General features: G+C 47.4%; 1 protein-coding gene across 8 annotated transcripts in view; it reads right to left on the minus strand.

Moving 5' to 3' along the window:
• RALY (RALY heterogeneous nuclear ribonucleoprotein) overlaps window positions 1-13536 on the minus strand; it is a 125543-nt gene that overhangs the window by 50816 nt on the left and 61191 nt on the right. For 5 of the 8 annotated variants that reach the window (XR_013999636.1, XM_081148931.1, XM_081148930.1 and 2 more), the window contains exons 2-5: window positions 3691-3955; window positions 2485-2557; window positions 2253-2300; window positions 112-275 (exon numbers count right to left, since the gene is read on the minus strand). Coding sequence is in view for 7 of the 8 variants with exons in the window: in XM_081148931.1 (XP_081005057.1) it covers window positions 112-275; window positions 2253-2300; window positions 2485-2557; window positions 3691-3946 (541 nt within the window). In the remaining variant the exon portion in view is untranslated. Of the gene's footprint in view, window positions 1-111; window positions 276-2252; window positions 2301-2484; window positions 2558-3690; window positions 3956-13536 lie in introns of those variants that run through there. The other 3 variants (XM_081148929.1, XM_081148934.1, XM_081148932.1) reach the window with 2 other exon arrangements.

A 13536-nucleotide genomic window follows, 5' to 3' on the forward strand; every position in this document is an offset into this window, starting at 1 on the left:
CAGAACTGTGGGAGATTTGTTCCTTTATCTATTTTCCAATGTAAAAAAATGTAATTCTATTATTTTGCTAATGACAAAAAAAGTTATTTAGGAAGAAAATAAGTCACTTACACTTGATCTTGACTGAGCTGGTGGTGATGGCTGTGGAGCGAGCAAAGAGCTTGACAGGTATAGTTTTGACACGGCGGACCAAGGGGACTGTAACCCGGGGTCGCTTCACAGGGACAGCCCTAGGCACAGGCACCGGTGACAGGCGGCCCCGATAGTCGAAAAGCCTGTGAGGGCAAACGGTCCAGAGGCTGCAGCATGGCCTCTGGCCACAAGGGGTCACTGTGTAGACTAACATGTATCTGGCTGATGAAGGGCTGGCCTGAATTACATACCTCTGCTTGCTCCCAACAAGCCCTGGGGGTGAAGAGAAAGGCTTTTGAAGCCCTAAGAGCTGCTGGGATCCTCATTACATCCACCTTTCCTACCAGCCGGCTGGTTAAGGGCAGGTGAGGTGGCACGTGGTAATAGTTACAGCCCCATTCAACATAGTAGTAAACTGAGACCAGCCCCAGAAAGGAGCCTTCCCTAGATTACCCAGGCCTGCTCTATTTCTGACCTAGCTTCTGCTCAATCAACTGCCACCTCAACTCCTGGTCAGAGTTTGCAAATCTTGCCAAAGCAGCACAAACCTTCAGCTGGGAACAGAAAGCTATGGGTCTCGAGGGCCAATCCCTAAGCCTGCCTGAGCCTCAGTTTTCCCATCGCCTAATGAGGATGGCTATTCTGTGGCCCCCTCTCCCTGAGACTGCTGTGAGGGTGGAACACGAGAGAATGTGGTTAAATCCCATGTTAGAAGGCGTGACTGGTGAATGCCCAGGGTTCCAAGAGAAGCATGAGGCCCTTTCCTCATTCTGGACCCCCTCCATCACTCCATCCTTACTCCACCTCAGAGATAGAGGGCAGGAGGCCCAGCAGAGCATCAAGGTTGGGCAATTCCATCAGACCCCCAGGCACCCCACCCATGTGTTCCCCCCCACTCCCCACCCCCCACCACCATCACTCAGCCCTCTCCAGGAGGGTTTCTTTTCCTGTTGATCATGCAGCTCAGAAGGCTGAGTAGGGGTCTCTCCCACCACATCTGCTGCTACCACCTTTCTGTAGGGAACAGCAGCCTCAGGGGTACACTGTGGGATTGCTTTCCTGATAACAACCAGGAAACATGCCATCAACGGGCAATTCAATGCCCCATGCCTTGGCACTCCTTTGTTCAGGGAGCCCCTGTCCTGGGCTGGCAATGGCTGGAGATGGAAAGTCTCTGGGAATGGATCCAGTCCCAGACACTGCACTTCTGTCCCGAAGGGGAGGGGGCGGCTCTGGCCTTGGTCAGAATCACTGAACCACAGAATCCCAGAGCTGGAGGAGCCCTGAGGGATCATTTGGTGCAAGCCTATTTCACAGACTGGAGGGAATTTACCCAAAGCCACACAATCCATTCAGTGGCAGAGCTGAGATTAGCACCCAGGTATTTTGACTCCCAGGCTAGGGCACTTTCAACTATACCATTCACAGGAGAGAAAACCGAGGCTCAGAGAGGTTCTATTCTTCTTGCACAGCCTGGGACAGGCCAAGAGGGAAGGAAGGAGGAAGAGAGAGAGCAGGGAGGTTTGGGCCAGCTCCCATCATGTTTTCCACTCAAGAGTGTGGATGGAGCCATGCAGTGGAGGCCACAGCCTCAAGTTTGGGGTCTGGGTAGGCTTGGGAATCGAGGGTGGGTCACAGCATACCAGGGACTGATTCAGACCTCTAAAGGGCCTCTGGCTCTTCCTATAAAAATAAGGCCCAGCGGCCCAGACTGAGTTCTGAGGTCCCTTCCAGCTGTTCTACCTCGAGAAGTAGAACAGCAGAAGCACAAGGGCTCACATTCCCTACACTGGACCCCTACCATTTTGTATTCCAATTTGCTATGTTTATGTGTCCCTTGGCTATCCAGTCCCATTTAGTCCCACCCCAGATTTAGGAGGAGGAAGGCCAGTCAGAGGGTGGGAGACAGTGTGGGGTGGGGGCGCTCTAGCCTGGGCTCCTGCAGAACTTGACTCTAGTCCCAGCTCTGCCAACAACTTGCGGAGCAGCCTTGGGCAAATGCCTGTCCACACCTCTGGGCTTAGGTTCCACTTTGATGACTGAATGGGCTGCACCAGCAATCTCTCAGAGCCCTTCCAGCTTGGCTGTTTCATGCCTGGGCACGCCCCTCCCCTGCTCACCTGTCGTAGAAGTCGTCCCGGTAGTAATCATAGTCAAAACTGTAGCCACTGGGGAAACAAAGGGGAGAGGGCCAGGGCTTAGGGACAGCTGCTCAGCCCACTCTCCACAGGCCCTCATCTCCAAACGCCTCCCCAAATTCTAGGCTTAGCACACCATCACCACCAGTGTTTACTCCCTCTGTGGAAAGAGGGACCAATCCTACCCAGACATAGATAAGACAGAATGCCCCACCTGTAAATGGCAGATGCTGCTCTCTTTAACCCCTTGGGTCTGTTTGGCTTGGGCTCGCCAGCCATGTTGATGTCTGTGTGAAGGGAAAAGGCAGAGTCAAACGCTGGCAGGACAGCAGGTGCCAGTACACAGATCATCCTCATGGCAAGAGTGCAGCAATTTATGTGTACATATGACGTACCCATGGACTTTACTCACACAGCTAACGAATGTCCTTACACAATTGACTCATACCCATACAACACGTGCATACGCCTTTTTACAACATATTCATATATACTCAGACACATGCATGCAAGCTCACAAACATCACTCACACATATTCCATTTACATCACACATATATGCATTCTCAAGAACACTCATGTGAACACAAATGTGAACAGTCATAGGTAACACGCCCTCACACATTCACATGTGCAGGTAATAAGGTCACACATACACACACACACACACGGATAACATATATACTCTTAAGTACACTCAGGCTTGCTTCCAATATCATATACATAACTGCCAATATACAAGTGAGCTAATGCACACTCACATAAATGTTCTAACAAATGTATTTATGCCTAGCTCAGTGCTTAGCACATGATGGGATCTCAACAAACATTTGGTAAATGAATATATGCATATCTGCTTACGCACTCAATATATTCTGACACATACTACATACATACACACTAAGGTGTATGTCCACATATTCAGTTACATCCACATACCACATACTCAGGAATACATATATAAGTATCCCTTTTCAAACATACACATATACCCAGAACACTGTATACACTCCATGGTAGACCACTAGCATGGCCACATCACATGTATATAACACCAAGGCCAAGGGCAACTGCTTGATTCACCTCGTGCTCCCAGCACCTCCTCCTGGCTCTCAGAAAGGGTTCTAACCTAAGCCACCTGTAGCCTAATGTAATAGACTGTGCTAGTCCATTCTGGAGCCATAAGCCTTATCATTAAGGGCTATCGTGAAAGCAGGGTCAGGACAGAAGTGTTTTCCAGAAGCTTCTAAAATTATCCTCTACAGGCATTGATTTGTAACTACTTAATTCATAACTTAAATATAACTAAGTTGTAACATCTCTAATGGGGATAGTGGGTAGTGGTGGAGGAAACATAAAAGGGGCTAAGAGGGGAGCCGGAGAGTGAAGGCCAGCACCTGCGCAGAATACCAGGAGCTTACCCAGGGTCTGCCCTGCCAGCACCCGCCCATTCTCTCCCAGCACAGCTGCTCGGGCATGGCGCTCGTTGGCATACTGGACAAAGGCATAGCCCTTGTGCACAGAACAGCCGGCCACACGGCCATACTTGGAGAAGATGGTTTCCACATCTGACTTCTTCACCACAGCTGTGTTGAGGTTTCCAATGAAGACCCGAGAGTTGATGGACTTGGGGTCATTCTTGTTGGTTACGTTGCTTGTCTGGATCTTCAAGGACATGGTGGCCACCTGAAGAGAGAGCCACCGTGAGGCTGGGTCCACGGGTTGGGCTGAAGGGCTGCCCACAGCCCACATCTTAGCTAACCGGATTTTTTGTGCCTTCCTACACCCCCACCCCACAACATCCAGCTCCCCATTTTTGCTCATCTTACCGGCTGCTGAGCTCATACCAGGTGCTTTCCATATGTTCCCTCCTGTGGTATTGACAAGCAGAACCAGGATATTTTACAAAGGAGAGAACATGTTCACCTTCAGAGGTCACAATGCTAGTGAATGGCAAGGCTGGGGTTTGAACCCTGGTCTGCTTCATTCCAATTCTTTAAAACCCCGCTCCACCTTTAATGCTCATCTCGAAGATCACCCCCCCCCACAAGATCTAAATTTGAAGGCCTTCCACAGCTTCCGTTCATTCAATGTAGAACCATTGCCAAAAAGTCAGTGGTAATTGCAAGTAATATGTGCTCCAGAACAATACCATATTATGCAAATTGCTTCATCTGATCCAGACGTGGACCTAGCTATGGCTGTCTTTACTGGTATCTGCCATTTTGAAAGTAAGTCTTGCTCAGCACTCAGTGTGGCCTCCGTCTTCTGCTCACTGGTGCAGCTCCCTTTGGAGCATGCCTATCCCAAGACCCCATGATATTATCATTACTATCATTCATATTTTACCAGAAACAGACTTCAATAACTTCATTAACTTGCCAGGTCAGTTAGTCCCTAAGGCCCATTTCTTTCCACTACATCACTGTCCTTCCCAGAGCTAAAGCCCATTTTAATACTATAGTAAGTCAGCATATTTATCTGAGAACTGTTTTTAAATAAAATAATTTTTTAGAGTTAACTATTTTTATACAAATTTTATTCTTTGCTAGAGATGACATTGTACTTATTCTTTGCTCTCTACACTCTGGAAATGTCTTTTACCCCAAAGGGCTGTATAAACCTCTCCTACCCCCTTCTTTAGACAGCTGACATCTGGGCACCGGCTCGAGTGAAAGGGAAAAGGAGGCTCGATGTCAGAGGAAAGGCCTAATGTTAGGCCTTGGCGTTTATACTGCTTGGCCTGGTCTTCTGCTCACTGGCATGGATTGGTGCAACTCCCCTTTAGAGCATGCCTGTCTCAATACCCCACGCTAGAAAGTGCTAAAAAGAAAATAGGTGCTAAAGATCCCCAAACCACATGTATAAAACTCTCACCAACAAAAGCTAACCTACCTATTTACCTAATATATTTGGTAAACTACTTATTTGCCTAATATATTTGGGCAGAGGAGGCTTCTTTTAGTAAAATAAAGAAGAGCTAAGTATAAGCTGTAAAATGTGTATCTTTTGTCCCATTAGGGTAAGAGACCCTCTTTCTAGAATTCTACCAGCCTGGAAGCTGGCATGTTCTGACCAAGAGATGGCACTGTTTGCAAGGGAACCCTAGGCTGGACCTGAGCACTCCAAAGAACTTGCTCCTTGAGTGGGCTTGCAGTAGCTCCAAGGATATAGTGGGGTCAAGTGTGTCATCCTAGATAAGAAAGTCTGAGAGGGCACTGCTATTGATGAAGGAGCTGGTGCCAGCTTTGGAAATGGCCTGGGAGGAACAGATTATTTTTTGTTACATAGTTTCCCTTTGCATCCAATCATCAACACTTACTAAGCAGTGAGGGACACAAGAGAGACCCATGCAAACACCCAATATACTGTCCATATGCAGCAGGAAATGCTCGTATTTGTGGTTTCCCTTGGACTCCCCATTCCTCACAATTCTGACATCCCTCTCCTAGCTGGATGACAAGCCACTCAAAGGTTAATTCCTTTGCCCATCTGTGAGTATACAAGAAGTTTTGAGGGCTCCTCCATGGTAATTAGATAACTCTCCTGGTTGGTTCAGCTCAAAACCATGAAGTTTTGGCCCAGGGAGATGCTACCTGCTTTGGCTAGAGGGGGCCAACCAGGCCTGGGGTATGGACAGAGATAGAAAAAAGGAGGGGGGATTATGGTTCAGAGATCTGTTGATGACTGCTGGCTCTGCCACTAATCTGGAATCTGGAAGGGAGATGAAAGGTGCTGGGTTCCCTAAGAACCTTCTAACACCACTGAGCACCTGTGCTTGTTTTAATAGCGGGATCAGCACTTGCTGCTTGGCTGGTGAGCAAAGTCCTTTTGCTTTAGCCCTGGCCCTGCCGGGTCTTTTCTCTCATCACCTGGGGTTTGAACAATGCACATAAAAGGACTTCGCAAACCATGAAGCTCTTTACAAGATCTAATAATTACTCTGACTAGGTTCAACCTCTCTGTTCTACTAACACTACCATTGTGGGCCGATTCTAGATGAGGGTCAAGGTCAGACTAAAGCACATTCTGAATGATACCAAGGAGAGAGAGCCTTAGAAGCCATGTCACATGAAGGCCAGTTTTCTGATCTGTAGAGAAGAGACTTAGGAAGTGTATGTATGTGGTTGCTCTGGGTGAGGAGTCTGCAGAGCCAAGGAGAAATGTCCACCTGAAGCATGCTCCAGGCACCCAACCCCTACACTCCCCTGTCTAAACAGCCTCCAATCCATTCTCAAGGCCTGCACGCTCCTTGGAGGCAGGCTGCGCTGCTCCTGTATTTCCTAATTCCAAGGGGTTAGGTATCTGGGGGTACGGAAAAGCTCCAGCATCTACATACATGTCCAAGAAGCTCCTCATAGGGTGGGATGGAGTCGGGGGTGGGAAATGGCAAGGAAGCATGCCCAGACTAACTCTCCCAGAACTGCTAGGTTCAGGTACAAAATCCCAGAGGGTCAAGACATGGTCTTCCAGGATGTTATGAACAAAACAGTTTGGTAGCTTCACTTATAACTTTCAAATATTTAGACATATGGTATGTGAATCTCCATCTGTACTCTTGCTCTGCCTTGCAAAAGTTAGAGACAGGCCTGACAAAGTCTGGGGCACAGTAAGTACTCAATAAATGTTAGAGATAGAGGTGAGAATAACGTCCCAGGAGGTGAGGTGAGAGGGGCTAGCTGGTGGCCCTGTCATAAGTAGGGGGTGGGGGACCACTGGGGTCTGAGGTCCCAGGCACTTTCTCTGGTCTCTGACCCAAACACCGCCCTCCACAGATCAACCATCCCCAACTCGATTTTCCCCATGTAACTCTTTTTTTGGCTCTTCCAGGCCTCCCTCTAGCTTAGAGTTGGAGCCCTGGAAAATATTAGCATCCTACTCAACAGAAGCTGCTTGACTTGATAAGCTACCCCCCCCGCCCCCCCCCCCACACACTTGCACAGGATTTAAGCCTCACAGATTAGCTGTGTAATTGAGAGCAAGGTGTCTGCAGCCCCCAGAGGCCCCATGCTTAGCAATGAGCTAAGGAGAGATGGGTAGAGGGATTGGATTGTTCTTGGTGGTGGTGGTGGTAAGGAGGGGAGGTAAGACAGGAGAGGGGAAGAAAAAACCAGACTTGTTCCCAGAGACCTTTGAAATGTCAGATTAACAGGGACCATAGTGAGCATAAAGCTTATATGTCCCACTCTGAGGAACAGAGAGAAATGGACTTGGTCAAGATGCCACAGCCATGAGTAGCACCAAGAAGTCCATGGGTTCTCTGACTCTAAGCCTAGGGTCCTTATATTCAAATTTTCCTTTGGGGCTAGTGTAAGACAAGCCCCCAGGACAATGAAGGGCTGGGAGGGGGTGGGGAGAGGTCTGGATATGCTATGTTTGAGAAAACCAGGGACTGGCTCCCAAGTGTCTACACCTTCACTTGCAGGAAAAACAATTGCTGCAGAAAAGCTGGGTCCTTAAGCTAATTAAAACCCACCAGGGACACAGGCTTTGAAATGCAATTTACAGCTCAAAGGGATGGGCTTGCTTCTCCAGGCTAATAGGAATAGAAATTTGGCAAAAACAGATCATTTTCCCAGTTGAAACATTTCAGATGGAAGCTATGTTTTGAAACACAAGTGCCAAGCTTAAAAACATGGGGTGAAGTGACAGGGCTTTGTCAAGGTAGAAAAGCCCTAAAAGGTACCTCCACCCCTGAACTCTAGGTAAATGAGACCCCCAGAGGGCCATTCCAGTAAGAATAGCCTAATTACTGAGTGCCAACAATGAGTCAAAAACTTTACATACCTCACCTTATTTAATCCGCACAATAGTCCTATGAGGAGGAATTTTAGATAGGGACACGGATGTTCAGAGAGGCAAAGTAGTTGATTAATAGAGCAAAACCAAAACTGGAACCCAGTTTGTTTAACTCCAAAAAACTATGCATAGAGATGCTTTGGGTACTTATTCCCATGGTGAGAATGTGTTACCCTGAGCCGGTCACACCCTCTTTGGTCCTCAACCCACTTTCTACTATAATGCCTCACACACCTGCACAGGATTTTAGTGAACAAAGCCAGTTTGTAGGCTTTGCTGATCCCATTTTGTGGATAAAAAAGCTGAGGATCAGCAAAGATAAGTGACTTACTTAAGGTCACCCAGCTAGTGAAGAAAGTAGCTACGGGACTTGCACCCAGGCTTTTTGTTCAACACTACATGCCACTTTCTCAGAGTGCCTACTCCACCAGCTCTGTCAGCCCTCCGCAGCACTGGATTTCTTCTTCTTGAAATGCTCATTTCAAAACAGGAGCTGCTGCTCTTGACCTTAATGGCTCACCACCACCACCACCACCACCTGTTGGACACCTCTGGTCTTATTTTCCAGCATGGGGATGCGAGTCACACCAGTCTGTGGCCAGACCTGTGTCCTTAAACAACCCTGGGGACATTGGGGCAGTTTTAAGGAAAACAGCTATCAGAGATGAGGAGGCTATTTCTGAAGAAAGCCAAGCAATTAAATTGATCAGTGTCCAGGGCCTCCTTGGTCCAGAGGCTCCTGTTACCAGGAGGCCAGGGATGACAGAACATCTATTAATCTCATTAAACTCACCCGGCCCCAGCTCATTATCATTGCCAAAATGATCATTACTGGCCAGACAGGACTAATTTTCCAAGGAGTGCTCTTTAGTTCCTGACCATTCCCATTCCCATGAGAAACCCCAGCTTGAACATTCTAAACACTAAGGGATCCTGGGATGGGTGAGAGTGTAAGGGGTCCAGGCTGTAGGTCCAAGAAGCTTGGACCTGGCTCTACTGTTATGTGACCTGCAGTAAGTCATGTAATTTCTCTGAGCCTTATCATCCTTATTCTGAAAACAAAAATAATCTTTTTCCTGATTACCTTTCCGATCTGATATAAATATCAAATAGGCTAATCAATGTGAAAGTGTTATGTTGCATCTGTAACATACTATAAAAAAAAGGGGGGGATTTTGACTGTTTCTATTATTACTCAGCTCCTTTCCCCTTCATTCATTCAACAAACATTTCTTGCGTATTCTCCTCTGTGCTGGCTCTGCAATGATGCTGAAAACAGTGCTGATGGGCCTTGTCCTCCAGTTGCTTTTCAGGAAGGCCCTCTCCCCAGGAACCTGTTTCTGGACCACTTCTTAATAACAAAGGAAAAATGCACAGGAAATGGCAGAAACAGCACAGGCTCTGGAGTCAGACAGAACTGAGTTCCAATCCCAGCCCTACTACTTATGAGATGTAACGTTGGACAGGTCCCTTAACCTCACTGAGTGCCTCAGATGCCTCAACTACAAAATGGAAATTATGTCAACCTCCCAGGATTAGGGTAAGGATTAAAGATAGTGTGTAAAGTGCCCAGTATAATGGCTGGGACCAGAAGGTATCTATGTAAGAAACTCAAATGCTCTGTGCCCTTTGAAAACAGAGATCCTCCACACTCCTAATTTTCTTTACCCATGTCATCTCGTAATGCTCCACACTTCACCTGAGAATAAGGGAGTCAGGGGTAGGAGGACTGTGCATGCTCTCCCCCTTGTCCTAGTATTTGGAGCCAAACCTAGAAACTTCATAAAGGTGCCCCCCTCCCCATGCCTGTCAAATCTGGCATGTATGAGACTGGGAAAGGAAAGAACACTGGCTGGGAGGAGTTCTAGGCCTTGCTGAGTCACAGACTCAACCCTCGGCTATTCCATGAGTTCTTCAGTCCTATACCATATAACACTGGTATCAGCATCCTATAGGCCCAGAACGGAGACCCCAAAGCAGAAACAGAAGGCAGAGCTGGGGCCTCAGTCATCTCTCCCCACAGTGTGATCTGGGTATATATACCCTACTTTCCCTGTACCTTGCACCCTCACTCTACCCCTGACTATGGCCTGTAGGCTGAGACTTCCCATCTATGACAAGCAGCCCTTATATGGGGAGAGAGGTAACAAGGAGTGAGCATGTGCAACTTTGGGCCTACAATCCCCAATATTGAGTTAGAGTTAGGGACTCACGAATGATTATTAACTCATTCAATCATAATTACAGATACCCAAACACTCATTGGGCCAACTATGGGCCAGGTGTTAATTAACAAATGAATTGTTCATTCATTTATCCAGCTATTGGTCAGGTCTGGTACCTGATCTCAAGGAGCTCCCAGCCCAGCAGGGGGGCACTCACCACAGCCACAAAGCGCATGCGACCTGTGCTGGAGTCCACTACCCAGAAGCAACCCAACGCAAAACAGCCATGGATATCAGAGAAGGGGTAGGAGCATTATAGAAGGCTTTAGAAAAAGAGAACATTTTTAAGTTGAATTCCCATTGGGTGACATGGAGAAAGGCGATCCCTGGCAGGAGGAACTGCAAGGAACAATATATAAAACATGCCCCTTTCTCCTCTTTGCTCCTTCTATGCTGCTCTTCCTCTTGATTAATTGAAATAGGAGCATTTCTTTAGTGCTGTCTCCCCTTCCCTTGAGAGCTGCATACTAATTCTTGTCTTGAGGAAGAACAAAAAGGGAACACACAACTTAACGTACAGCAACTTTATGCCAGGCACTGTGTTGGAAGCTTTACAAGCATAATCTCACAGAATTCTGATCACAACCTAATGAGAAATAGGTAGTACCATCTTCATTCTACAGATGCAGAAACTGAGGCTCAGAGAGAGCTTAAATAATTTGCCCTGTCACATTAAGTGGCATGATTAGGATAAAACCCCAAGCTTGCCTAGTTCTAAAGCCTGTGCTTTTCCCACTTCACAAAATTGCTCCCACTAACTGCTCCCCCTCCAACAGGAAGACTGGTCCTGGCTCTGCTGCTGATTTGCAACAAGACCTTGGGTTCTGGAACATGTGACCACAAAGGGTCCTTCCAGGGTTAAATGTGTGATCGTGATTATCATTAACAACACTTACTTATGTGCCAGGAGCTACACTAAGTCTTCTCTAAGTCTTCTGCTATGAGGTAGGTGAAGGTATGTATAATGCCCCTTTCACATATGAGGAAACTGAGGGTTGGAGCTTAGTCCTACACAAGTCATGAAATGCCAGAGCTGGGGCCAGTCCCTATGAGACCAGAGCTGGTGCCCTTAACCTTGGCCCAGAGTGACTTTATGCTAAGCATGCCCTGTACCTTCCAGGAGGTGAGCTTCTAACACTTCCTGATCCTTTGGGTATCTCATGGGGCCTTGCTAAGAGCATACTCTCAACTCCAAGAGTCAATAAGTATTTGCTGTAAGCCTGGGGGATGCCCCCCATGCCTTAAGGGCAGGCTCCTCACTGTGATAATGTAGCAAGATTAGTCACTGCTTGCTGTTGGTTGATTATAGCTATTCTTTTCTGTAAATGAAGTTTAAAAGTCATCAAAGGGTTTGTCAGCTGTGACTTATGAGCCTCTTTCCCGCAGGGAAGTCAGGCAGTGACAAATGCCCCTCTCGTTCTGCCATCCATTATGAATCGGAAGGTGCCATGTTCCAATTACGGAGACCCCGATGGAGCTCATGGAAAACCCTGCTCCAGGCTGCAGCCATTACTCAGGCCTGGCATGGCTGCCAGCAGAGCTGCCCTAGGCTCGGGCCCCATTGGGTAAAACGAGTAAAAGCATGTTTCTGACTTCGTAAGCCAGCCCCTCCCACCCCTTACTGGTATTATCCCTGTGAGGTTAGCCTAGACACACTTCACAAACGAGACAAACCACGGGCATCATGGGCACCGTCTCAAAGTACCCAGGATCAAGACTGCCGGACAGACAGACACGAGGAAGTAAGATCATGCTGTCAGGCGGAGGAGGCGGAAACGCGACGCGCAGGAGGGAGGGAAGAGGGTGAAGTACTTGGGGCGCTCAGAGGAGGTGGAGACTGAGCGCCCCAGAGGCTGCCGGTGTGACCAGGACACCCGCGCTCACGGCCCATCACATGGCAGGCCCTGCTCAGCTAAATGCTGGGAACCAAAGGGGAGGAACACACTCGTACCACCGAGGGTACGTGAGACCATCACGGGATAAAGAAGGGGCTTGCCCAAGGTCACAAAGTAAGTTAGGGTCAGTGGTGGAATGAGAAAGCAGGCCCCGGGACTGCTGGTAAGTAGAGAGGCTGGAATGACGGGGAGCCCTGCTGGCGCCACGCTCTACGCAGGACATGACACCATGTAGTTAAGAGCCAGCTCCCGTGCAGATCGCACCCACACACTCACTGTGGGTTTAACTTCCAGCAAGTCCCTTAACCTAGCCAAGCCCCAGGAAAACGGGGAAGACAACAAAACTTATTTCAGAGCTGCGGCGAGGATTAAATAAGGTAACACATGTACAATGAACGCACGGTTGGCAGGCAAATAAGGAGTGTCCCAAAATTTTATTTCTCATCAAGTAATTCCCAAAACAGTAATTTGAGGTATTATTAATCTCATTTCACAGACAAGAAGACTGACGCTCTCTTTCACTTTGTCACACGAAATAAGCCATTACTTCTCAAAACTACTTAACCTTTGTGATGAAGAAACAGTTTTTTGTTTTGCTTTTTAAATCTCCAATCCATTATAGACAAAGATAATTGTAAAATATAATACAAATGTCAAATTATTGTGAAAGTTTCTAAGCACTTAATTCCAACTTATATACTTATCAAACCAGCAGCAGTTTGTGAGCTGGCATCATTCAATGGGCTACACTTTGAGTAGCACAGCTCTAGGCCACTCACCCATCCCATCAACCTCCATAAAAACCAAGGCAAAGATAGAATAGAGTTTATTATATTTCTTTCAAGACCTTTAGCCTTTCTTTTAGACTTTAGTGTTGGACTGATTTATTAAAACTTTCCTAATCTTCTTCCTTTTCACTTCCTTCAAGAGAAAGAGGGTAAACAGGACAAAGATGAGTTCAAGAAGCTGTCACCAAACACTTCAGAGAAGATGATTTATCTTGGTAACCTGCTCTAGGCCATGCCACATCCTTCAAGGGAAGATGATCTAGGCTTAACAGGGATTGAACAACCTTCCTGAGGCCTGGGGGTCTCAGAGGAAGGGATATTCCTGAAGAGTCTGGTACTCCTAGACCCTCTCTCCTCACATTAGATGTGAGGAAACCAGCCGGGAAGGGGAGGCATATTAGAACTTTTCTTTTTGGTATTTCTAATTTTAGTTTTGAATCACTGCTGTTTACAAAGCAGTCTCCTCACTCCTAGGGAATGTCTTGAGAACAAGATGGACATCAGATTCACTCCTGATGGCCACTGTACACCCAAGAGTGTCACTGGCTGGGGCAGATGAG

The sequence above is a fragment of the Miniopterus schreibersii genome, assembly GCF_964146895.1.
Source record: "Miniopterus schreibersii genome assembly, chromosome: 10".
Taxonomy (NCBI): Eukaryota; Metazoa; Chordata; class Mammalia; order Chiroptera; family Miniopteridae; genus Miniopterus; species Miniopterus schreibersii.